The following is a 26,552-nucleotide window of genomic DNA, read 5'->3' as shown; positions in this document are numbered from 1 at the left end:
ATTACTGCAACACATGGTAAATAAATGGGTCCAGTCATTTGCTTGTTACTCTGAGTGACCGTGAACAGTGTAGATTTTTCTCTTACTCTATCTGAGAAAGTGCTGAAACTGGAGACTCCTTTCATAACTTTTAGATAAACGTCTCCTTAAAGGAAACTGTGTACATGTTACTTAAAGGTGGGGTCTCCGTTGTTCGAAATCCAATGTTGACATTTGAACTCACCAAAACAAACATGCCCATAACCCAAATGGGTCCCACCCCTGTATTGATAGCTCCACCCACACATACGCCAACTTTACTTAAGTCCCTCGGCGTCCCTTTACTTCGGTTCTCTCCAGAGCTGGAAAGCTGATCCTATATTAACACGTCCTACTTCTTGCCTTATCGTAAGCCTTTCTTCGCTTTCTTTCTTTGTTTTTATCCGCCATGTCAATGTTTCAATCACTTTCTGCTAATGTCACACATGCGCACTGAACATTCTCTCCGCCCATATTGACAAAACACGCCCCTTTCTGCTCATTGGCTACACTTTTGTTTTGTTTGGTGGCCCAACACAGTTTTCTGAAGCATTTCCCAAACAACAGAGACCCCACCTTGTGTAAGTCCGTGTGTAAGTTTCTATAGAAAGATTTAAGACGTCAGAACGTGAGCTACGATGAATGTCAAAAAGCCGATACTACCGTCAACACTATCGAGAATTGAGACGTGAACAGCTCAGTCGATCAGGGACGTGTGTGTGTGTGTGTGGATGCGTGTACTGTATGTATGCTGACTAATATTGTGAGTTGTGTGGGGTCTCTGTGCTAGCCACAGGGTTACTGTTACTGTGTGTTCACAGATGCAGAAAGTTTTTAGTATGAATCGATCCCTGCAAGATCGTTGCTCTAGCAGGGCGCGATTAAAGCGAGAAAGCGATTTGACTCTGAATCAACTCGTGTCGTTTTTATAGATTTTTTTTTCCTGCTAACATTTAGTCAAAGCACAGAGCTGTAGAAGTGCGTGTTCTGGAGATTTGGAGTAAACGCTGCATTCGAACATTTAAATGAGTCATTTGAGACAATGATCAAAAGTGTTGTGGTTTTTTTTTTTGTCATCATCCATCATGACAGTGTGACAGTTTTGTCAACAGGACTGCAGAAACTATTTGCATCTCTTATTTATGTAAATTTGAGTAAACCCATGACCCACTGTGATGAGCACAGGCTTTGCTCCGGGACGCTGGGAGTACAGTGAGGTCGTTGAACCTGATACGAGCGTTGCTTGGCTTGTAATTTGCAACCATTCTGTTCCACGCTGTAAAATCCCATGACCGCTGTGCACCTCGTTTTCACTTTTTTTTTTGTCTCGGGCTAATAAATGCGTTCAGCCTGCATTTTTTTTTTTTTTTCTTCTTTTTTCTCCTCTTCATGTAAAGATTATAAATCTGTGTTTTCTCTGGTGAGTATTATCCAGCAAGGCTAATATCTTCCTCAGCCTTGTCTGAACACTGCAGTGGATTAGCGTCCACAAAGAGGTGATTTTAGGTTTATGTAACGTCTGCGGATTTAGGGTTTTTGATTTGATTTATTTATGTATAAAATAAAAGTTCTCTATGAAAAAAATGCTTTTCTTCTACTAATCTAAATAAAAATATTTTTTTTATTGTCTTACAGATATCTAGTGAAGAAAGTGTCTCTTGAGTCGTCTTCGTTGTCTTCGTCTCTGCCTCTGGACTTAGACATGAAGAAGGTTTTAAACATCAAATGACTCTGAGCAAACATGCGGAGTCCAAGTGGACGTTCAGCGGTGCCCGATTGGATCCTGTAGCAGGATTTGTGTGTGTGAATGTATGTGTGTGTGTGTGTGTGTGTGTGTGAGAGTGAGTGAATGAGTGCGTGTGTGTTTGATTGTGCGAGTGCATGCGGGGGTTGTTCGTGTATGAGTGGGCGCTCATGCTAGCACACGCTGCCTCAGTCTGGAAGTAACGCGGCACACACCACCCGTGAAGGATTAACGTGACGTGTACACGCTGTCGTGGATTCAGCCGTACAGGCGTGATTTGCGTGCAGATTTATATTTCTGTCCCACCCTCTCCACTAAACCCCTGGCCCTTGTTTTGACGCCTCTCTGCTTTGCATGGCCGGCGAGTAACCGTGGAGAGGCCAGGGTACCACAAGCTTATGGATTTTGATAAGAGAGGTGGGAGGGCAGACGCTGACGAGGGAAGGAGGATGTCCAAACCGGGCGGGGGGAGGCCCGGGCACACGGGCCGGGGCACAGGCGGGAACTCTGGTGTTCTCATGGTCGGACCCAACTTCCGCGTGGGAAAGAAGATCGGCTGCGGGAACTTCGGAGAGCTGAGGCTTGGCAAGAACCTCTACACCAACGAATATGTGGCGATTAAACTGGTAAGAGAAAACAAAGAAGTGGAGCTCTCTTGACACCATTTTAACCAAACGAGCTCCAAACACTTCACAAGAAACTTCTCGCATGCTTTTCAAAACGACCTCGATCATGTTAAAGCTTAAATTCGGACTAAAGTGCCGGGTGCACGTCATCGATCACTGCTTTAAAGGGCTAATATCAGACACCTGAGTCGGTTAAATCTGTAACGCTGTTTAGAGAAAATAAATCCAACATTAACACACCACATTTGACCCTCCTAATACTGGGACTAATGAGTAGTTACTGGACATGTAGGTTTTGTTTTGAGCTTATTATTATTATTATTATTATTATTATTATTATTATTATTATTGTTGTTTTTTTTTCTTTATTATCTGCAAGGAAAAGCAAACGCATTTCACAAAGTTTTCAGCCGAAGTTGTCCGTTTAATGCAGAGTTTGGTGTCAGCAATTTCATCTTTCATCATTTTTAAGTGTCCATTTAGTTTTTAACTTTATTGAATGGGTAAAAAACATCCATGAGTTACAAATACTGTAAAAAAAAATTCTTAATTTTTGTATCTAAAATATTTCTTCGTATAATTTTCCCTCGATTGTTGATCTGCTGCTCTGGCGTATAATCAGTCGTTTACTTTGGGATGGAAACCTGTATACTTTTGCGATTTGACAGACGGTCTGTTATTGCGTAGACAAGCAGATCTATTATATAGACTGTAGGGTTTTGTATAAACACAACCTGATGGAACTGTGTTTACTGCACGAGTGACTCACTGATGTCTTTCTTCTTGTCGTGTGTACACTGGTGAGGTGGGAGGAACGGAGGTGAAGCTCTGCTGGCTCAGCAACATCCTAGTGGGCGACTGCAAACCTTGCACTAAATTACCTGCACGCCTCTCAGGGCTCGAGAAGGAAATTGTTTGAGACCGAATTTATCGACTAGCAGTGCGTTTGAATTATTTACAAACTACATTTTCTAACAGCGTGAGCTTTTCTTCAGCTGCTTGCTGTAGGACACGGCCTCTAAAACATCTCAAAAGCCAGGAAGCTAGGAGTCTAGCGCTGCACTGTTTAGTTTCGGTCACTATTGCCCCTTTTCCACCGAGGCAGTTTGAGTGCTGGTTCGGAGCCTAATTTAGAACCAGTTCTTTCTTTTTCGACAGCCAAAGCACCGGCTCTGTACCAGGAAAAGTGGTTCTTAAGTAGCACCAAAACGTTGCTGGTCTAGACTTAAGAACCGCTTGTGTTAGGGGCTGTGGGCGGGGCTGTGGGCGGGGCTACTGTTAGCGCATTTGATAATATACCTTAAGTATACTAATGTCTAATACACTTTTACTGTACCGCAATATGATACATCATCAGCACACATGATAGTAGTTAGCTACATGCTAAGGCTAACTTTTTTCTGTGTTAATAATAAAATAACGTTATGTACTTTCTCGATAACAACCTCCGTTTATACAGATTACATGGAGCTGCACGTACACGTTGGACTCGCCGCGTTTGGGTGTTAATGTAGGTTCACAAAGCCATGAGCAGTAACAGTAAAGCAACATCCGCCATTGTTGTTGTTTTGTGTTTGCCGCTGCTGCGCTAACGTTGCTGGGACAAGTATACAGTGACGTCAGACTCTGCTATGTGATGCTCTCTAGCTGGTGGAAAGGCAAACCGGTTCTTATGCCCCTTTTCCACCGAGGCAGTTTGAGTGCTGGTTCAGAGCCTAATTTAGAACCAGTTCTTTCTTTTTCGACAGCCAAAGCACCGGCTCTGTACCAGGAAAAGTGGTTCTTAAGTAGCACCAAAACGTTGCTGGTCTAGACTTAAGAACCGCTTGTGTCAGGGTCTGTGGGCGGGGCTACTGTTGGCGCATTTGATAATATACCTTAAGTATACTAATGTTTAATACACTTTTACTTTACCGCGATATGATACATTATCAGCACACATGATAGTAAGTAGCTACATGCTAAGGCTAACTTTTTTCTGTGTTAATGATAAAATAATGTTATGTACTTTCTCGATTACAACCTCCGTTTATACAGATTACATGGAGCTGCACGTACACGTTGGATTCGCCGCGTTTGGGTGTTAATGTAGGTTCACAAAGCCATGAGCAGTAACAGTAAAGCAACATCTGCCATTGTTGATGTGTTTGTGTTGCTGGGACACGTGACACGTATACAGTGACGTCAGACTCGGCTCTGTGATGCTCTCTAGCCGGTGGAAAGGCAAACCGGTTCTTAGAAGGTTCGCAAGTGGAACCAATTTTGAACCAGCACCAGTGCTAGCTCTGAACCAGCACCCGGTTCTTTTTGGTGGAAAGGAGGCCTTTGTCAAAAATACCCCAGATTCTGATTGGCTGACGAATTCCTGGGTGCCTTATTGAGAAAAGCTAATAAATGATGATGATGCTTTTAATTGTAGTCATTTAGAGTCCATTAGGTTACTATTTTGTGCTCCCTAGTAACCTGCATGCCTGGTGTCGTTAGCTTGATCATACTGACCTGCGCCGTCCTTCAGTCGTAAACTCCTCCTCTGAAACATGAGCATGAATGATGAGCAGGCTTTAAGGAAGTAGGTGTCAGAAATCCATTTTTATCTTCAGGAAACTGCACCGAGCGCCAGCTCGACATAGCTAACGGATTCGGTATCACCACCTATCTAGTAAGCTTCGTTCACTGCTCGCGTGCTCACCGTGTGTTAGTGTGAGTGTTAAGGGATCGGGGTTATGATGTTTATCCTTATTTTTTTTTTTAACTACTTAACAGTTCATATAGTTTAAAGAGCTGCTTAATCTTATACGGCCTGGCCAATTTTATTGGAGTCGTATAAAGCTGGCGTGTGTTGAGGGAAAAGCCTGTCAGGGAACTTGGCATCGAAGAGGGATTTTTTTTTTTTTTACTGCTAGTTAGTTCTCGGACACACACACACACTCCTATACAATTACAAGCCATGACCCAACATCAGTGTGTCTGTGAGTGAGTGTGTGAGATTTTATGAAAGGTTGTCCTTGTTTTTAAATACACCAACACAACACAGCATCGTTAATATAAACACTTACCTATTACTGACTGACTTACTGACTGACTGACTGACTGACTTACTTGACTGACTTACTGACTGACTGACTGACTGACTGACTGACTGACTGACTTACTTACTTACTTGACTGACTTACTGACTGACTGACTTACTGACTGACTTACTTGACTGACTTACTTGACTGACTTACTTGACTCACTCACTCACTCACTCACTGACTTAAACAAAAAACTTCCTGTGGTCTTGGGACTCTTCACTTTGCCTCACGATTCAATTCCAGTTTTGGGAGGTTATAAACGCAGGTAATAACCTCCGGCTATAAAACAAAACAATTCCTGATTCTTCTCTATCACTTGCGCTCTCGCTGCGTCAGTATTTATTGATTATGTGAAGAAACGCTCTGATAGGACAGACTACGTCGTGTTCCTGGGTTTTGCCTGTTAATAAGTTTTGCTTTTAACTACATCTCTAGCATTGTGTCGTGTTTACGTTAGCGTAACAGATCTTCACAAAGTAAGGAGCGTTGTCCGAAGTCAGCTTTTAATAAAGGAAAGGAAATTTTAAACCGCTTCCAGAAATTGACTGGCTAGTCCGGTTTTTGTTTCAGAATCTTTCACGTTTTTGTGTTTTTCCTTTTCTCGAATTCACCGTGATCATCGTAGGCTGATGTACACAGAGGTATTGGGGAGAGTGGAGCGGAGCAGTTCAGTTGTGCGAGCACCAAGACACGCACATCCTTTCTTTTCACTTTTGAGGGTGGAGTTGAGACACTGATGTTGGCTTCTACCTGGAGTCTGTTTCCTGAGCCTGCTGCTTGACCTCCACGATGAATGTCTGTATTAGTATCTCGCTAACCTGTGTTAGTATCTCGCTAACCTGTGTTAGTATCTCGCTAACCTGTGTTAGTATCTCGCTAACCTGTGTTAGTATCTCGCTAACCTGTGTTAGTATCTCGCTAACCTGTGTTAGTATCTCGCTAACCTGTGTTAGTATCTCGCTAACCTGTGTTAGTATCTCGCTAACCTGTGTTAGTATCTCGCTAACCTGTGTTAGTATCTCGCTAACCTGTGTTAGTATCTCGCTCGTTAGTGAGCTCAGAACATTATAAGATCTGTGGGATGTGGTAGCTCAGTGGTTAAGGTGTTCGACTACTGATCGGGAGGTCATTGGTTTGAATCCCAGGACCACCAAGTTGGCACTGCAGGGCCCCTGGGCAAGGCCCTTAACCCTCAATTGCTCTGGTGTATAAACTGAAATAAGACAATGTAAGTGGATAAGAGTGTCTGCTAAATGCTGTGAATGTAAAATGTAAATGTGAGATTGCTGCAGTTGCAGGGCAGAGGTGAGAGTCAGGGTCACACTCATTTCTCTCTCTTTCTCACACACACACACACACACACAAATGCTTATGTGTAATAAAAAAAAGGCACAGGCAGGTCCAGAGAGACAAATGCTACTGAAAGGTTGTCTTTGTTTTCCACGTCTCATCAAGTTCTGGTTCAGCTGCGTCCCTTCTCTCAGCGAGACAGACTCTGAGTGGTGTGTGTGTGTGTGTGAGAGAGAGAGAAAGAGAGATGTGTGTGTGTGTTCCCACCCAAGCAGGAGATCCCAGTTGTTTTTTGCCAAAGAAGGGCTTGTTGTAACGTGAGCATGCTGCTTTGTGTGTGTGTGTGTGTGTGTGTGCCTGCTCTCTGTTAGACTGCTCATCTCTCTTCCACGCTTGTGACGCAGGCTGTCAGAACTCACTAAACCTTCTCTTCCTTCATTAGTCTTTCACACCTTACTTCTCTCTCTCTCTCTCTCTCTCTCTCTCTCTCTCTCAGTTAAGAGAGATGCACAGCTTGTGCTGGGGGAAAACAGCTGAAACATCACACTTTGTTTTTCTTTTTTTCTTGCCTCATGTCGAAGACAAAATATAAAAACGTTTTCACAACAAAGCTACGAATCATGATACGTTTCTCAGGTTATGTAGGCGTCATTATGTGAAATGTTCTGCAGAAATGCAGTCTGTGTGTGAATTACTGGATGTCACAAAGTATGAAAAAATGATCCAGATGGAACAGATGCTTTTTAATGGACTTTTAAAACTTGGTAAAGTTTTATTTTGTAAATTAAATCTGCTTGTGACAAAAAAAAAGGCACACGCCAAATGAAAGTGCCAGTAATTCTGGAGACAGCTGTCGGAGAAACAAATTAGCTTTTTTTTTTTCCCCAAAAATTCTGTCTAGGTTTTTAACGTAATAAAAGAGAGAGACATGATGGATGGATGGGTTGTTTGTATGGATGGATATGGATAGGTGGCTGGAGGTAGGGAGGGATGGATGTGGATAGATGAAGGGAGGAGTGAATAGTTTGATAAATGGGTAGAGGAATAAAGGGAGGAATAGACTGATTGATGGTTAGTGAGTGTCGGTAGGGAGGGATGACTGGAGGGATTGGTGGGTGGGTTGTTTGGATAGATATGGATAGATGGAGGGAGGCAGGGAGGGTTTTGTGGATGGATGTGGGCAGATGGAGGGAGGGACTGTTGGATGGGGAGATGCCTATAATAAAGTGTCAACAATTATCAATAATAAGTATCAGATGTAACACTTTAGGTAGAACATCAACTGAGAACTCGTCTGTCATGTGGACATCATTCAGCAGATATAATGTCTGAGCAGGAGATGATCAGCGGCTCACGCTGGAACTCTGAGTGTCCGGTGTGCTGCTGTAATCGTGATTCAGCACTGATTATTAAACTTTGCCCTACAGGGTGGAGCTGCGTTAACACTGTAAAGACTATTTATAGGAACACTGGTATTTTACAGTGTTCACTCGTGTCCTGTGCGTGACTATTACTTTACTTTGGCATATCCTGTTGTGCCATCAAAAGACTGATAAATGCACAGAGCTTCGCTTCGCGCTGGAGCACAAAGTGCACGCTGGTGATTTTAATAAAACATGCTGATGGTCATCATGTAAAGCTCCTCAGGATCAGGTTCTGTTCAGTTCTGCTGCTCCGGTCAGAAAGAGTGTCGCATCACCTGGATGTAGGAAAACGTCAGCAGAATACACACACACACACATACACACACAACCAGTGCAGTAAATCATAATACTGTTCATTAAAGTGTTTACATTTTAAACTCATGCTCAAAGATTGACGGTCTTTGTTAAATAAGCGAAACAGCAGGTGATCGACAGCAGCTCGCCCTTTTTTTATTCCCACATAAAAGACAACAACACAGCAGCGCTTTAGTCCTTTTGTAGTCTCTCAGAGCGTCAACCTTCACGCTAATAACGGCGTTGCGCTCATCATCTCGTTAACACGTCGTGGGAATTTAATAAAACACGGTAATGATGATGAAATCAAGCTTAATTAGGAAGCTGAGCCATGTGATAGGATGTGAGGCGCTAAGCTGCTTTAGCACTGGAATGGTGGCTCCAGGAGGGGTCAGAGGTCACTCAGGTTGGGAGCAGCGTATTTTAGTGCAAACAAGTTTAAGCCTAGCCTTGGGATAAATTACCAGGCTGTGAGTTTAAGCCTGTTTTAGGCTTGGTCTGAGCGTGACACACACACGCGCCTGACAGAGTTTCTAGTTTCCATTGTGAGTATTGTTAAATTCTAACACATTTACGTCTCGTATTATTTCACAAACATTAAATCAACACCGGTTTCAGTTCGTTTCCCTGATTTGAATTGTGTTCGCATGACTCCAAACACACCAAGTCTTTTTTTTTTTTTTTTTTAAATCATCATACGTGTGTTAAAAAGCTCCAGTCCTCTGCTCAGTGCCACGGTCCAGTGTCTGGAAGCGAGGGCAGGACGACGTGATCAAAATATCATATCAGGTCATTTCTGTGATGGCGCAGGTTGTCGTGATGCATCAAAACAGTAGTGTGGCGGTTATTAAAGAGAGAGCGTGACAAAGATAGAATGCCGCAAGAAAGTTAAACCTTTGTTTGGCGATTGCGTACGTTTGGGGTTAATTCAGACGGACAGTCGGAGAGACAGACAGACGTCGCCGCGTTTCCAGTCGCAGCAGAGGGACGCGTCGGTGCCGTGCAGCCGATCCTGTGTAACCTAAGACCTGGTGCAGCTGCTAGAAGCCATTGCGCAGTGTGTTTTGTAATCACTCCATTAACCGCTGGAACACTTTCCAAGCTTTTTTTTTCTTTTTCTTTCCTGAGATAAATAAAGGGGAGGCCTCCACCAGCACCACCACCAGCACGGCTGGTGATCCATTACAGCTTTGACATAGTGCTGTGTGAGTCACTTCCTGTCTGCTAGCATGTTTATGGCATTAATGCGTCTGTATTGATTTAATTAGCGCTCTGGAAATAGCTTTATTGGCTTGCTTCGTGTACGTCACAGCCCGATGCGCAGCCTGTCCGATGATATCGGATCGTTTATCAGGATTTCCAGGTATCCACTGAATCTCCTGGCCTCTCTGTGTGGAGGACATCATAATCATCGTCGTCATCCACTTAGGCACGATGTGGAAACCGTGTCACGCTTTCTTAAACACCGCGTCGAGGAACGGCCGTCTGGAGCGTGTGAAAAAAACGAACGGGTGGAAACACTCCACTCGTCTGTCTGAACCACTTCCTGCAAGATGTGTTTACAAAAATGTGCAACGGCGGCCGTCATTTCTCTTTCAGCAGCAGGAGGCGGCTCCGCTCTGTGAGGGAGAAAGACTTCTGCTTTGTGGTCAGAATGAATGCATCATGCTGGCTGTAGAGAGGTGTTTATTTTTAAAGTAAAGGAACTGTTTAGAAACATTTTTAGATAATAAAAGCAGAGATGGATGGAGGAAGGGATGGAAGGAGGGATGGATAGGGTGCTAGGGGGATGGATGGACTGACAGGTGGGTGCATAGGTGGAAGGAGGTTAGACCGAAAGGTGGGAGAATGGAAGGAGGGATGGATAGGGAGGTGGGGGGGGATGGCTGGATGGTGCATGAGTTATTGGATGGACGGACTGGTGTGTGGGTTATTGAATGGAGAGGTGGATGAACGGATGCATTTAAAAATGCTGTTAAACATGAAGCTCACGATCGAGTCAGACCACGATGTGGCCCTACATCCAGTAAGAAACCTTTAGCTGAACTTAATACTGAAAATAATAAACGACAAGATGGTGTGAGGTGTCGTCATATCAAACAGAGTTTCTCTTTACACCAGGATGTTTTATTCCTCTTATAACACACCAATGTATTAAAATAAACAAACACATCGCACTTTTTTTTTTATATAGTTGCATTTATTGTTGCAGAACATCGGTGTAACACCTTCGTTCCTGTCATCACGTGCTGTAGTAGCTACAAACACCTCACTGTCATTTTTTTGGCTTATTAACGTTAAGAAGGAGAAAAACTGTTTGTCACACAGCGAGAAACGACATCGTGATCGTAAACACGTCTGTCCCGAAGAAACAGTTACAATTTGACTTCTGAGAGTCTGAGCTCCGATTCTGACACTTCAGAGAGTCACATAAACTCCGGTCATCAGCCTTGAACGTCTTGTTACTATGGATACTATAACTGGGACGATCACAGAGTAACGGCGTAAGAGAAAAAACGATCGACACATGCTGACCAATCAGAAGTGAGAATTAAAAAAAAATTAAACACTTCAGCACAGCCAGAAGAAATTTGTTGTTTTTTTTTTTTGTTTTTTTTTTTTACTTGTGATTGTGATCCTATTTCCTTTTAATGATTAATGTTGTTGTTGTTGTTGTTTTTTTGTTGTCTTCAGGAGCCAATTAAGTCCAGGGCACCACAGCTTCACTTGGAGTACAGATTTTATAAACAGTTGGGAAGCTCAGGTAAGCATGTCGAGTTTTATTCACAGCTGGACACACACTCTTTATACACACTTTATACACACTCGCTTGGTTTGCTAGGTTTTGTTTTTTTTCCACTCCCTGCCTGCGTGCCGTGAGAACGACGGGGGTGTTCAGCCCTGAGGCTTTTGATGTGGTGATGCGAGCCGTCTGATAGGTGACACAGTAAAATAATAAAAAATAATAAAAAAAATCACAGTTCATACGTTATCTCTGTCTTAAAGGTTTACAGAGTCCAGAGTTAAACCTGTAAATAAAATGAGGTGATGTCCAGCTTGAGAACAGCACCTCGAACCGGGACACACAAAACTGCAGTACAGTGATTTTATTCACGGGATCCGGAGACCACAAGCTGCGTGTGTTAGAGAGTGGAGCGCAGGCCAACTGGGCTCACCTGCAGTATTTATTTATAGCTCCAGCTCTTCCCAAACTCGGCCGCCATTATCGAATATCCACCACCACGGCACGCCACTGGAGCTGCTCCAACCTCCATCTGCCCAGATCCTTCAGCAGCCAGAAAAGGGTCGTGGCATGGTCACATTTTATCAGAGGTTTTTTTTTTTTTTTAAATAAAGCTTACATGGCGGATTTAAAGGAAAGGGGTGGAGCTGAGCAGCTGTGGGCGGGGCTAGGAACACTAAACCTCTAAAGCCTTAAAAGCGAAGAAGCCGCGCACTGCAGATCGCAGGCCGCTCTATTCAAGCAGCGTTCAGATTCAAATAATCTGCTACCTGCTTCATTTCTCAGTTGAGATAAAATGATACAAAAAGAAAGTACTTTATTTATTTATTTATTTATTTATTTTTATGTTTGTAGACAAATCGTGTTTCTCAGCTGGACAAACGCAGGCTTCTGCATCACTCGCTTCCAAAAATACGAACCTTAATCTTCACAACACCACGACCACTAATTCCAGCTAACTGCCCTTACGCAGAGCCTCGGGAATGTCTCCCTGACCGCCGTTTCTTCCTCACACAGCTCTCTTCTGATGCGTTCTCTTTGTTTTTTTTATACTTCTGTGAGAAACTTTGTTTAGTCAGTAATTGTGTGTGTGTGTGTTTGTGTGTGTGTGTGTGTTTGTGTTTAGTGGGTAGCTTCTCTGAAAATATCTAGCCATATGTGCGGATGTTTCTCACTGCTGTCTTTCACCCGTATCAGGTTTCACTCGTTTCTCAGCGTTGTATAATGGAAGCAGGAAGCTCTGAGTGTGTGTGTTTTGTGTGTGTGTGTGTGTGTGTGTGTGTGTGTGTGTGTGTGTGCTCTCATGCCATGCTCAATGTTTAATTCACAGCCTCGCTTAGACCTGCACTTTGACTCCCTATTGTGCCTCATGCTGTGTAGAGAGAGAGAGAAACAATGAGTCCACTTGTTTTGTTTTCTCTTCTGGAAAGTTTCTGAGTATGGCATGGAATAAACGACAAAAAAGACTATAAAAGCGCACTTTTTTTATAATAGTTTTTCTGCAGGCTGAGAGTGTGGGTTGGAGCTCAAAGTCTCCCTAAGAAGGAAATGACTACCTACATAATGACTGTTCATTACAGGTCCTTGGATTGTCTAGCTGTTTTTTTTTCTTTTTCTTTTTTTAAATGCTCTTTTTAATGCTCCATCAAAGTATCAAGCTGGAGCTTAGACGTGTTCAGCTAGTTTATAATTATTGCGTCTTGGTCGTCCTGGTTCGCGATTATCGCGTCTGAACGTCAGCGATGATCTGTGCCGCGCTGCCGGGAAGAGGAAGCGTCACGCAGTGCGAGGTTTTCTGTTTTCTTCCTGCAACTAACTGAGTTCATGTTGTGCTCAGGCTCCAGGTTTGGGCTTTGATGAGTCACGGCTGTGGGCTGTGAAACGTGTGTGTGTGTGTGTGTCCTCTTTCTGAGAATGACACAGGTCTGATCAGGTTAATCCTTCCATAATCTCGTCTGGAGAGGTGTGTGTGAAGGAGAGAGGGTCGAGGGAGGGGACAGGAGAGACACACAGACACACTCACACAGGCACTGTGTAGTAAACACAAAGTATTTGTGATGACATTATAGCAGCGTCCCTCAAATAACGGCTATTTTACAATAAAAAAACGCAAATTAATTTACAGCTTAGGACGGGATTCATTTTTCAGGGTCGTGTGTGTCAATCTTTATAACAAGATAAGCAAGAGTTCCTGAATCCCTGCGTGTACACTAACGTGTCATGAAGTGAGGCCTTATAACTGCTGCCAAAGTGAGTTAAATCAGGTTGTGCTGCTTTACGATCTCCTTATAAAGGCGGTATAGAAACGAGGTCACGGTGCTCGATAAAGAACTTTATTCTGGACACGAAATGTCATTGATACTGAAACAAATACAACACCTGAAGAGCAGCTCGACGAGCTTTCTCTCTCCCTCTGCTCAGCACTTCAGAAATTACATCGAAGAACAATATTTTCTTCTTTTTTTTTTTTATCTGCCTGTTCCTTCGGATTTGTGTTCTGCCTGTTCTGTGGTGTTCAGTCGACCCGGTCTACACCCTTCTTGTGTTTTTTTTTGTTTCCTGCAGAAGGGATCCCCCAGGTGTTTTACTTCGGGCCATGCGGGAAGTACAACGCCATGGTCCTGGAGCTCCTCGGGCCCAGTCTGGAGGATCTGTTCGACCTCTGCGACCGCACTTTCTCCCTGAAGACCGTCCTCATGATAGCCATACAGCTGGTGAGTCGGTGCAGACCTGCGGAGGGTTGGGTTCAGATTCAGCGTTATTCCAGATTTAAGTATATCACATTCCCTGAACTTTACATGAAATAAATCGATAAACGGATAAACGTTTTTGTTTTTACCGGCGGTAATCAGTTATCTATCGTCGCTATGGGTCGTTACCATGGTAACAGCCTTGCCGTGACCTCTATTCTCATAAGATGTTTATATCGTCGAGGAACATTTTTCACGTGCTGTTCTAACTGTCTCCTCAACCTTTCCCCCAGATCACGCGCATGGAGTACGTCCACACCAGGAGCTTGATCTATCGAGACGTGAAGCCAGAGAACTTTCTGGTCGGGCGACCGGGCAGCAAGAGGCAGCACACCATCCACATCATCGACTTTGGGCTTGCCAAAGAGTACATCGACCCAGAGACCAAAAAACACATCCCGTACCGGGAACACAAGAGCCTCACGGGGACGGCGCGCTACATGAGCATCAACACACACCTGGGCAAAGGTGAGACCTGTTCAAGGAGACTGGGAATTAAGTGCAGGTGTGAAAAGCGCAGTAAAACGACGTGTGTGTGTGTGTGTGTGTGTGTGACTTTGTTTCACTTCCCTACTCACGATTCCCTAAAGTTTCATCCGTAAATGAATCATTCATAGAAAATTCATCGGTGTATCTGATGAACTTGTGTAGCTTCAACTGTCAGCTTGTTTTGCTAATCTGAGAGTCGCTCCAGTTCGAATCCTAGCGAGCGAAACTGGGAATGGAAATCAAACTGAAATACATTTTATAAAGAAACACAGAGAATGACTGGTATAGGAGGCTTTCCTAAAAAAAACTGATCAGGCCACACCCACAAGAGTCAAACTACAGGCGTCACAAGCGACCCATCTGAACGTAGAGTTCGCCTGCTCGAGCCTCAAGAGTTGGATCCAGTTTCTTTACTTTGCTAAACGGCTAAAACTAAAATCGAAAGCGTTTTGTTGTGTTTAAGCTGAAAGTTTGTACCTGTTCTGGTCCACAGAGCAAAGCAGGCGAGACGACCTGGAAGCGCTGGGGCACATGTTCATGTACTTTTTGAGAGGCAGCCTGCCCTGGCAGGGACTAAAGGTAAACACATACTTTCTCTCTCTCTCTCTCTCTCTCTCTCTCTCTCTCTCTCTCTCTCTCTTGTGTAACACACACACCTCACCCCCCCCACACTCACTCACACACACACACACCTCACCCCCCCCCCCCCACACACACACCTCACCCCCCCCCACACACACACTCACACACACACCTCACCCCCCCACACTCACTCACACACACACCTCACCCCCCCACACTCACCCCCCCACACACACACTCACACACACCCACACACACACCCCACACACACACACACTCACTCTCTCACACACACACACACACACAGTCACACACACATACTCACACACACACAAACTATGGACTTATCTCTTGATTTAACTGCTGTTGGCTGTCAGACTGTTACTGGCTCCCTGACGTCGCTCCGTAAAACCAGCATCTATAGGATCAGTATAGAATCGTTTTCTGTTTATAGCGTTCATCTTCTCAAACTATTGACTGCACACAGCGAGCATCTCCGGTTAGTTTTAACTTAATGAACTTGAAACTATAGAGAAGTTTTTCCTCAATTGACATTTTTCTTTATTTATTTATTTGTTTGTTTATTTATTTATTTATTGTTATTTTTTTTTGTCTTATGTAGTTTCATTGTAATTCTGTCCTCTGAGCTCCACTACCTTTCTTTACTCATGTTTAAATCTTCACTGATTTAGGTAGAGCTTCTCCATTTGTCTCGGCTCGTGTCGCGATGCAACGCCCTGTTTGTGAGCTGTAATAATACTAAACATTCTAAATTATTATTACTATTTTAATGTTCAGTCTTAATTACTTTAGAGTTTTCATTGCTGTATCATTTATTTATTTGTATGGATTATTTATTTCTAATCATTTAATAAAATGTGATTTTCTGGGTTTTTTTTTCCCCTGACCTACAATTTCTTGATATGCATAACTCATTATTACTATTTTATTTTAATTACCCATGTATTTATTTATTTATTTTATTTATTTATCTTTGGCTTGCTGTTACATATACAATATAATATTTTTATATTATTTCTTTTAAACATCTATTATTATTTTGTTGGGTCATTCATTTATTATTATTTTTTAATTTATTAATTAAATATTTTTCCCGTGATCTTACACGGTGTGCTTTTTTTTTATCGAGTCTTGTCATATTACAAACTTCACGTGTGTTCCTTTGTGAAATGGACACAGAAGGAAACCTTAGACTAATGTTTGCAGCAGTTTGAGGTCATTTTGTTGTTTATTGATTTATCGTTAATAACGTTAATTAATTAATTGGTCATTTTTGGTTAAGGTCAATATGGCAGGATAGTTATAGAGAATTAAACAGACGTCTTTATTATTTTATCGTTTAATCTTACAAGCACTGTGTGTGTGTAGCAGTGGTGTGTATCACGGTAATATGTTTAGTGTGATCTTATTTGTTGTCATGCAGGCCGACACACTGAAGGAGCGCTATCAGAAGATCGGAGACACCAAGCGAGCGACGGCAATCGAAGTTCTCTGTGAGAGTTTCCCAGGTTTGTTCTGTCTCGCTGTTTTTTTAGTTTGTTTGTTTTCCTCTCTGAAGCAGTTTTATACAAATGACTGGACTCTGTTCCTGTAATCCATGCAGAAGAGTTAGCGACGTACCTGCGCTACGTCCGGAGGCTGGACTTCTTCGAGAAGCCTGACTACGACTACCTGAGGAAGCTCTTCACTGATCTCTTCGACCGAAACGGCTACGTCTTCGATTATGAGTATGACTGGGTCGGCAAGCCTCTTGTGAGTTTCAGTTTTGTGCTTTTAACTATCTCTCTCTCTCTCCCCTTCTTTCTCTCTCTCTCTCTCTCTCTCTCTCTCTCTCTCTCTCTCTCCCCCTTCTCTCTCACTCCACTCTCTCTCTCTCCCCTTCTCTCTCTCTCTCTCTCTCTCTCTCTCTCTCTCTCTCTCTCTCTCTCTCTCTCTCTCTCTCTCTCTCCCCCCTTCTCTCTCTCTCTCTCTCTCTCTCTCTCTCTCTCTCTCTCCCCCCTTCTCTCTCTCTCTCTCTCTCTCTCTCTCTCCCCTTCTCTCTCTCTCTCTCTCACTCCACTCTCCCCCTTCTCTCTCTCTCTCTCTCCCCCCCCCTCTCTACACCACTTCCTGTATGCAGTCCTGAGTGACATCACAGCACAAACTTTTCTCACATTCTGTTGCTGCAGATGTATCTGTGTATCTGAGATGTGATCTCTCTCTCTCTCTTTCTCTCCGTCTCTCTCCCTCCCAGCCCACACCCATCGGCCCTATCCCGAGTGATACACCGCAACCAAGCAGCCGAGACAAAGCACAGCAGCAGACCAAAGCCCAGGTATGTGACTGATTCACATAGATCTCTCCCTCTCTATCTCTCTCTCTCTCTCTCTCTGTGCTTCTCTCCATCCATCTCTTATCTCTGTCTGTCTCTTTCACTCATTCCATCTTTGTCCCTCCCCTTCCTGTCTGTCTGTCATGCTTTCTCTCTCTCTGAAACTGTATCTGTGTCTGTATCGCTCCCTTTCTCTTTGTCCGCCTCTTTATCGTTCATTCTTTTTATCATTCTTTGTTTTTCTTTCACAGTCTCTCATTGTTTATTTTTTGCTCTGTTTAATTGTTTATTACTCTTTCTCAGTCTGTTTGTATCGGTATTTCTTTCTATCTGTCTCTTACACAAACAGACACACAAACACACACACACACACACACACACACTTTCCACTGACCTGGTGTTGGAGTCGACTCCTTTTCAGAGAACCGGTGAGAAGAACTGGACTAAAGTGATTATGTAGAGATTTATCTGTCTGACTTTCAGCTCGTATTTTACTGTTTCTTTATGTCTATAACGAGCAGAGGGATGTTGTGTAAGATGATGTGTATGATCAAGTGTGGCATGTGAAAGACTTACAGTCCAGAAAACTCCAGAACTGACTCCTTCACTGTCAGTAGTGTGTCAGGGTTCCACATAAGGCTCTGGAACCTGAATAAAGAGATAAAAACCTCTCTTTACATGGGCAGAGCGTCTGATCGTTTTCCATGACAGGTTAAAGAACTCGCGGTGAATCACTTCGGTACACAAACCTTCTTTATTTTTAAGTGAATTTAAAACATGTCAAAAATTAAATTTCCACAATTTAGAGACATCATTGTATATTTTGGCCTCCAGCGCTAGAGCCCTGCACATTACTGCATGGTGCGTGTGAGCGTGCGTGCGAGAGATCTTGTGAGAGTGCACGTGTGCGTGAGTGTGTATGCGTGTGTAAGAGACCCACTCCCCCTTCTGATTTTAGTAATATTTTTTTTTTCTTCCGTTTTTGTCTTCCAAGAGTCGCTTCACACTTTCAGTCCTGCGTCTGCATGCAGCTCGTCTTCCGACATGTCTGTGTTGTTTTAATTTGTTCATTTGCCTTTTTTTACTCACTGCCTCCTTCTCCCCATCGCCCCTCACACCCACCCCGTCTGCGTCACACACCCCTCCTCATCCCCGTCAACTTGTTTGCTCAGTCGCCCGAGCCCAAACGGAGCGAGTCCCAGCCCGCTCCCATCAGTAAGGAGACTCTGGGGTCCCATCTCACAGCTGAGGGGCTGGGGGGCTCAGTTCAGGTACTGCTTCTGCATGGCTTTGCATGTATATATTTGTGTTTGTGTGTGTGTTAATTCTCGCTTTCTATCTATGTCTCTTTCTACACTAACTTACCTTCTCACTTTCCCAAGACTTAATAAGTGAGCGATTTAAACTTCACCACTGAGTCGAGCTTCATATTAATCAGACGACTCGTACGTAACTCTCAAAGGATAGGAATTTCACAAACACGACATTTCCCTTGTAAAGGCTCCTGCGAATGAATTACGAATAAATCTGTTCGTATCCAACTTCATTAACGATGCCCGACGTTTCAGTAGATATCTAATATACATTTCGTCGCTGTCGGGCGGAAACCTCGTATGTCCAAATTTGGTCAATTTCATATTTTTTCATATATCGATGCTATTGGTCAGTCCCCACGTGGGTCTGTTATTTTTACAAGTTATTAACCAATCTAAAGTCTTGAAAATAGCTTGAGCGCAAATCTCATAACTCCATTGGACACTTCAACTGTCCACCTCTTCCTCACTCCGTGGGAGAGCTTCACGGCATATTTCTCCTCAAGAAGAGTCGCAACGAATCAACACGTCTTCTGAGGTAAATGTCTTCAAAACACTGGGCTCAAAGAAAAAAAAATCTTGACCCCCGCTAGTTCTGGTGCTCGTCTGAGGACAGGAATTTAGCGCAAGACAATCCACTGCAACGTGGACTAAACCCTGTGCACTGCAGATAAGGTACGGCGTTTTTTTAATTTACTGAAAAATAACGGTTTTGGAGATACGAGGATTCCGCCAGACAGCGACGATATATAATATTACACATAATATAATACAATATGCAGGAGGCCACACCTCTTCGTTAGGGCCTTAATTAATGAACAACTGCAAAATGGTTCAGTTTAGCTTTTGGGTTGGGATTGTATTTATTTTAAATCCCTGTTTCTCTGAGTGATAACATGATAAAAAAAAATTTATGTATTAATGTATTTTTTTTATTAAAAAAAAAAAAGATTTGCATTAAAATTATCATAGATGTAACACAAGCTCTGTGAGTGAAATGGTTTGAAATGTAAATAATGCGCCTGATTTTTGGGTTTATTTAACTCAGGGGTTTAGAAGGTTTTTTTAAGTAAGAATAAAAATCTGTGTTCAAAAACTATATTTTTTTCCCCTAAACTGGTAACATGGTTAACTGTAGATTTCTGACCTTTTCTCCTGAAGTCACTTTTTTCTTTATTTAAATACGTACAAACACCTCTTCTTTAAATAATATTTATATTTCTGTAAATATTTAAACATCTCTTTTCTGTCGTCACTCGTTACCCCTGTGGATTTGTTCTAAACGCACTGCAGTGTCGCAGGCTGCGAAGGACTTTAAGGGTTCATTTGGGTCTTTCACCGTCTCGTCGTCTTGTTCCAACTTGAGGTGGTTTTGGGTTGAACAGATTTTGATTGAGTTTTGTGGATGAGATAAAGATGTAAGGCACTCATTGAGACCGTTGTGCCACCTAGTGGCAGTTTGCGTCATTACAGCTGATGAGTGCTGAGCAAAGGAGTGTGTGTGGGTACACAGTATTGATGGTGTGGAGGATTTTGTAACACATCCAGCATGTGTGTGTGTGTGTGTGTGCGCCTGCATACAGATAATGAGCTCGACCAACGGAGAGCTGAACACAGACGACCCGACCGCTGGACACTCCAACGCGCCGATCACAGCCGCAACAGAGGTGGAGGTCACAGACGACACAAAGTAAGTCGCTCGCTCACTCGTATTAACACGTGAAAAACCTAACAGCAAATTCCGATCCCGCTTTATCTGCCTTACTGTCGTCATCATGTTCAGCTGTTTCATGATCCCTTATGTTTTTGTCAGTAAAGCAGCAGAAGACTTACATTCTGTAACTTAACACCACAAAACAGAGGATCAGGTCAATTCCAGTGACAAAGTGATGTCTGTCTGAATGTCAGTGATGTCCGGGATTCCCTACTATAGAGAGGGAGGGATTGTGCTAAAGAGGGAGGGAGGGAGGGGGGGAGAGAGAGAGAGAGAGAGAGAGAGAGAGAGAGGGAGGAATTGTTGTGCAAGAGAGAGAGAGGAATTGTTGTGCGAGAGAGAGAGAGGAATTGTTGTGCGAGAGAGAGAGGAATTGTTGTGCGAGAGAGAGAGAGAGGAATTGTTGTGCGAGAGAGAGAGAGAGGAATTGTTGTGCGAGAGAGAGAGAGAGGAATTGTTGTGCGAGAGAGAGAGAGAGGAATTGTTGTGCGAGAGAGAGAGAGGAATTGTTGTGCGAGAGAGAGAGAGGAATTGTTGTGCGAGAGAGAGAGAGAGAGGAATTGTTGTGCGAGAGAGAGAGAGAGAGGAATTGTTGTGCGAGAGAGAGAGAGAGAGGAATTGTTGTGCGAGAGAGAGGAATTGTTGTGCGAGAGAGAGAGAGAGAGGAATTGTTGTGCGAGAGAGAGAGAGAGAGAGGAATTGTTGTGCGCGAGAGAGAGAGAGAGAGGAATTGTTGTGCGCGAGAGAGAGAGAGAGGAATTGTTGTGCGAGAGAGAGAGAGAGGAATTGTTGTGCGAGAGAGAGAGAGAGGAATTGTTGTGCGAGAGAGAGAGAGAGGAATTGTTGTGCGAGAGAGAGAGAGGAATTGTTGTGCGAGAGAGAGAGAGAGAGAGAGGAATTGTTGTGCGAGAGAGAGAGAGAGGAATTGTTGTGCGAGAGAGAGAGAGGAATTGTTGTGCGAGAGAGAGAGAGAGAGGAATTGTTGTGCGAGAGAGAGAGAGAGAGGAATTGTTGTGCGAGAGAGAGAGAGAGGAATTGTTGTGCGAGAGAGAGAGAGAGAGAGAGAGAGAGAGAGAGGGGAATTGTTGTGCGAGAGAGAGAGAGAGAGGGGAATTGTTGTGCGAGAGAGAGAGAGAGAGGGGAATTGTTGTGCGAGAGAGAGAGAGAGAGGGGAATTGTTGAGAGAGAGAGAGGGACAAATTGTGTCCCAGAGAGAGGGAGGAATTGTGCTACAGAGGAAGAGAGAGGGAGGAATTGTGCTACAGAGGGAGGGAGAGAGGATTGTTCACCTTGACACAGATCTGTGCCTGACAGGACATAAGACGTTATTGGTGTCTGAACGTCAGACTGTTAATAAGAGCAGAGATTTAATTCTCTTGTCTGTTTCTCTGTGTGTTTTTCAGGTGCTGCTGTTTCTTCAAACGGAGAAAGAGGAAAACCCTCCAGAGACACAAGTGAACATCTCTCTCAGAAGAGAACCCGAGCCGCTCGGATCACCGTCGAGTTTTAAACGGAAGCGAACACACCGCTTACTCCTTCCTCCATCTTTTATCTTCCCTTCTTTTCGTTCTCCACTTTCTTTTCTTCTCTCGCGTTCTCCGCCCCGTGTTTATCACTCGGAAGCCTGGCGGAGCGCTAAAGGAACGATGCTGACTTCACAACAGACTTTTTATTCCCTTTGAGATGATTAAAAATAGAAGACGTAAAGAAAAAAAATTCTCCCACTTAAGGGGTGATGACGAACTGTATAAAAAAAAAAAAAACTAATGACGATAAACAAGCACCGTGACGTGAAATTAAAAACATGATGCTGTCGTTGTAGATTCCATGCAGAACATGTATGTCGCTCAGAGGACCCTGACGGATCGGATTCTTTGTTTTGTTTTTCCACAGCTGTAGTTTTTTTGTTTCAAATCGGTGGGCAAAACCTGCAAAGGAAGAAAGATTTGGTTCATCTCAAGCTTTTTTTTTTTTTTTTTTTTTTTTTTGTTATTGATCTAAAAATCTTTGGCTGCTTTTGGAGCTGAATAACTGGGTTGAAAGGAAACCTTCATGTTTTATGTTGTAGTGACCTGGGATTTTTTTTTTAATTGCTTTTTCGTGTGCGCACGCGCGTGCGTGTGTGTGTGTGTGTGTGTGCGTGTGTGTGTGTGTTTTTTTTTCTCTGTTCTTTTGATGTGGACTGTGTAGCACAGTGACTGGTCTCAGGTACTGTGGATCATGGGGAGATGAATCAATTCCAAGCTCTCTGTTTATTATTGCACTTTTGAAAGGCAAAAAAAGAAGATGAAAAGAAAAAAAAAGGACGAGAGAGACAATGAAATCTACGAGCCCTAGGATGAATCCCACGCGAAGACGACGGGACGAAATCCACAGGCGAGACGGACGCCCTCCTCTTTTATGTTTCACATTAGATTTATTTACCAGGAAATCATAGTTTGTGCCTTTCCAAGTAAAATGTTTAAAGTTAAAGCAAGCGTGTCCTGCATCGTACTGAAATTTTATTCCTTTTTTTTTTTTTTTTTTCCTTCTTCTTTTCTTACTCCTCTTTCTCTTTCTCCACCGACAGGATTGAGTATAAAACGTTCACACTAGGTCTTGTGGGCGTGGCCTGTCTGGTATCCACACCCACTCACCAGAGGTAACAGCAGGTGGGGGGGGCAGGGGGTATTAATTACCAAAAACAATCCAGCTAATCATTTATTCATGGTTTTAATACTTTTTATGGGTCTGGAAAAGTTTTGATACAGTTAATGTGAGCACAGAAATCTGTGATTTAACCCGTCAATTAAAGGTGCGGTGCACATTGTGTGAAAAATGCTTCAGATAACTGAGTCGGGCTGACACTTAAACAAACGTGTAGCCAATGAGCAGAAAGGGGCGTGTCTTGTCAATATGCAGTGGAGAGAGTGTTCAGTGCGCATGTGAGACATTAGCAGAAAGCGATTGAAACGTTGACATGGCGGATACCTGCCGTTACCTCTGCCTCGGGTTCTAGGTGTCGAACGTCGACTTCCGCGTGAAACAGAGCTAAACCTTTCACGGTACAACACACAGTACTACAAAAACACTTCTGTATTACCATAGTATTACTCATTGTGTTCATTTATTGATAAAAAATATACCCTCGGCCAGCCGCCCCAGCAGGTTCCGCCATAATAGTCGCCTGGGTTGCGTATGTATGTGTGGGGCAAAGCTATCAACATTGTCTTTCAAACATCGTGCACCACACCTTTAATACTAAAGGTGCACGTGTGTCTGCGCGTTTCTGTGCACGTGAATCTCTAAATGAAAAGCCTATAATAAGCACACGATGTATAAATATACTGATACGCTGTGCTGCATTTTAGCATCAGAGCCCATGATGGTGCTTCATGTATGTTTTCCTGCAGTGTTTACAACAACTGTTTTTTTTCTTTTCAATTTTAAAGTGAAAATCTTCCTGTTTCTCAGCATCACATGCCACGACGGCCGTCTAAACACCACCCTGCTTTAACGGTCTGACTTCAGGATCAACCGAAGGCTGCGTTCTACCTCACAGAGAGCTCACGTAGTGTGTCGTCAGATCAATAGGTGTCGGATAGCTGAGTCAAAACCAAACCAGAAAACCATAAACACAAATCCTGCCTTAACTACAGACATCGGTTCATCAGTGATGAGCTCGAACAGAATTGCAGTAATAGTTTGACGTGTATCTGATAACATTGATAGGCTGACACGTTTATCTGATTTCACACTGTTAACAGTAACGGATTTAATCCGAGCAATTAACAGTAACGGACCGAGACATGTACCCGATTAAGAGACTTTATAATAAAGAAATGACAGTGACGGATTGACACGTTTATTTACCTGACAGTAAAGGACCGATACGTGGATCTGATTACCTGTCAGTAAGAGTGACGGTGTGACACGTTTATCTAATTACATGTCAGTAACTGTCATGGATTGTGAAGTGTGTCTGAGTGATGCGTATATCTGATTGCACACCAGTAAGTGATTGAGTGAACCTTGTATAAAGAGGATCGAGAGCCTGGCCATTTTCTTCTCTGTGGACGTCTTGTTTCGGTTCCTTGCAGCAGGTTTGCGTATGAATTCACTTAAGACGGACAGATTTCTGTTCAGTCGTCTCCGCCCGATGGAACGGCAGCCATTTTGCATTTCCTTCTACTTTTTTTAAATATCATTATGAGATCATATAAAAATATCTAACAAACAGGAAGTGTGACGTGATTTCACAGTACATGAAAGTTCATGTGACTCTGACGTTCATGTGACTCTGACTCAGTGATGCAACATCATCACACCCACATGCCAATACGAGCTCATCAGACAGACATCACTGTACCTGCAGTGCTTGGACCCAGAAGTCGCTGCTCGCTTCTATATTTAATTGTTTTATCGCGTGGTTAATCTTACCAGGAACCGCTACATCACTCATGATTAATAGACATCAATAGCCATGATTAATAGACATCAATAGCCATGATTAATAGACATCACCACTGTAGGAGTGTCAGCGTGACCAAATGACCCACGAGTCAGTTCAGAGCTTTTCTGTAGGTGTTTCATAAGACGTTGTTTAGTCAAAACAATGTCTCAACTGTCTGAGTGCAGAAACATAGCACAGAGGTGAAACTTAATTTAATTCTAGTTTATTTTAAGGAACAGCGAATAGATGCCTCCGCACCGAAACGTTGCAGGCCGAGGTTAATACGATGTGCCATCCGTTTCTTTCTCGTGGTATCTGATGGTGTTAAAGTGATGAAGTGGTTCAAAGGTTCTTGGGGAGCAAAAGAGCAAAACTTGCAGCCTTTTCCCAGCAAACCATTTAGAAAACAAAAGGTTTTTAAGTGAACCGCCATGTTAGAGGACACAGAGAGGATCCACATGAGGATCTCTCCACTGGTGTCCAGCAAGGCTCAATCCTGGGTCCATTTTTTTTCTGTCCACAGAGCTCTGATTCTGACTCGACCCCACTGAACACAGGGGAACTCGACTGGGGACTGGAATGAGATGTTCACCAAGCACACACATGACTGATGGTGTACACAAACCTTTAGCCCAGGGGTCGGCAACCTTAAACACTCAAAGAGCCATTTGGACCCGTTTACCACAGAAAAAAAACACAGGGAGCCACAAAACCCTTTTGACATCTAAAATGAAGAGAACACTTCAAATATCGTTTTTTTACCTTTTGGAAAGTGTAGAAAAAACTGTAGTGTGTTGCATTTATGAAATCAATGAACTGCTACCGAGTAAACGAATTTTTATTTCTGCCTCAAACAAAAATATTTTGAACAGTTTGAACTAACTTTAACAAAAAAGACGCTGGGTTGAAGGTTACTTTCAAATAAAATGTTCAGTGTCTAATCGAGTCCTCTTCGTATTCATGACATCAAAATTTTAACTTGCCGGCCGCAGTGAACCAAAAATGCGTCTGCTTCTGTGTGTCGGATTTCGCAAGTCTGCAATTATGACGCATATTTTGAGCGACAAACAAATTAAACATGGTTTATTTTAATGTTACAAGAGCATCATGATCTCAGAATTTAGAATTACATTTTTTTAAAAACTAACTTTTTAAAATAAAATTTCTTAATTTAAATGAAATATTTATTTTCCAAATCTACAGGGAGCCTCAGCAGAGGGATGAAAGAGCCACTTGCGGCTCCGGAGCCGCGTGTTGCCGACCCCTGCTTTAGCCATATATGATCCCATTTTGGAGCAGAACAGACTAATTAACTGGTCTGATTGTGTCCACTTGCAGCACAAGTGGAGGATCATAATCTGTGAGGATCATAGGAACGACTTTTTCTCAGCAGATACATACATGACTTCATCCACCAGAACACATTGACAATTCAATTTAATTTATGTGTATAGCGCCTTTAACAATTGTCTCGGTGCAGCTTTACACCAGTATAAAAAAAATGTGAAAGTTTAATATTAAGTTTATCTGTAACATTTATCCTTAATGTGCAAGCCACGGTGACGGCGGTAAGGAAAAACTCCCTGAGATGATATGAGGAAGAAACCAAGAGCTCACACATTTCTGTCTTGACTTTGGTCAATTTAAGTCAAAGATGATAAGTAGATGATATCAACAAATAGAGAAAAAAACTGCTTCTTAGTCATTAAGATGATGGCAGGGATTTA

General features: G+C 43.0%; 1 protein-coding gene across 4 annotated transcripts in view; it reads left to right on the top strand.

Annotated features, from left to right (window-relative positions):
• The window catches only part of csnk1g2b (casein kinase 1, gamma 2b), a 28,273-nt gene extending 5,408 nt beyond the window's left edge, over nucleotides 1–22,865 (top strand). For 3 of the 4 annotated variants that reach the window (XM_060881111.1, XM_060881113.1, XM_060881112.1), the window contains 10 exons: nucleotides 1,654–2,388; nucleotides 11,165–11,234; nucleotides 13,779–13,927; nucleotides 14,197–14,431; nucleotides 14,946–15,031; nucleotides 16,479–16,563; nucleotides 16,659–16,807; nucleotides 17,289–17,369; nucleotides 20,263–20,369; nucleotides 21,797–22,865. In XM_060881111.1, coding sequence (XP_060737094.1) covers nucleotides 2,161–2,388; nucleotides 11,165–11,234; nucleotides 13,779–13,927; nucleotides 14,197–14,431; nucleotides 14,946–15,031; nucleotides 16,479–16,563; nucleotides 16,659–16,807; nucleotides 17,289–17,369; nucleotides 20,263–20,369; nucleotides 21,797–21,851 — 1,245 coding nt within the window. In that variant the 5' untranslated portion in view covers nucleotides 1,654–2,160 and the 3' untranslated portion in view covers nucleotides 21,852–22,865. Of the gene's footprint in view, nucleotides 1–1,653; nucleotides 2,389–11,164; nucleotides 11,235–13,778; nucleotides 13,928–14,196; nucleotides 14,432–14,945; nucleotides 15,032–16,478; nucleotides 16,564–16,658; nucleotides 16,808–17,288; nucleotides 17,370–18,538; nucleotides 18,638–20,262; nucleotides 20,370–21,796 lie in introns of all 4 variants that reach the window. The other variant, XM_060881114.1, reaches the window with a different exon arrangement.
• Nucleotides 22,866–26,552: the final 3,687 nt, after the last annotated feature.

This window comes from Tachysurus vachellii, chromosome 11, assembly GCF_030014155.1.
Source record: "Tachysurus vachellii isolate PV-2020 chromosome 11, HZAU_Pvac_v1, whole genome shotgun sequence".
NCBI classification, from domain to species: Eukaryota; Metazoa; Chordata; class Actinopteri; order Siluriformes; family Bagridae; genus Tachysurus; species Tachysurus vachellii.
Note: the sequence above shows the minus strand (reverse complement) of the source record. Positions and strands in the feature narration are given on the sequence as shown.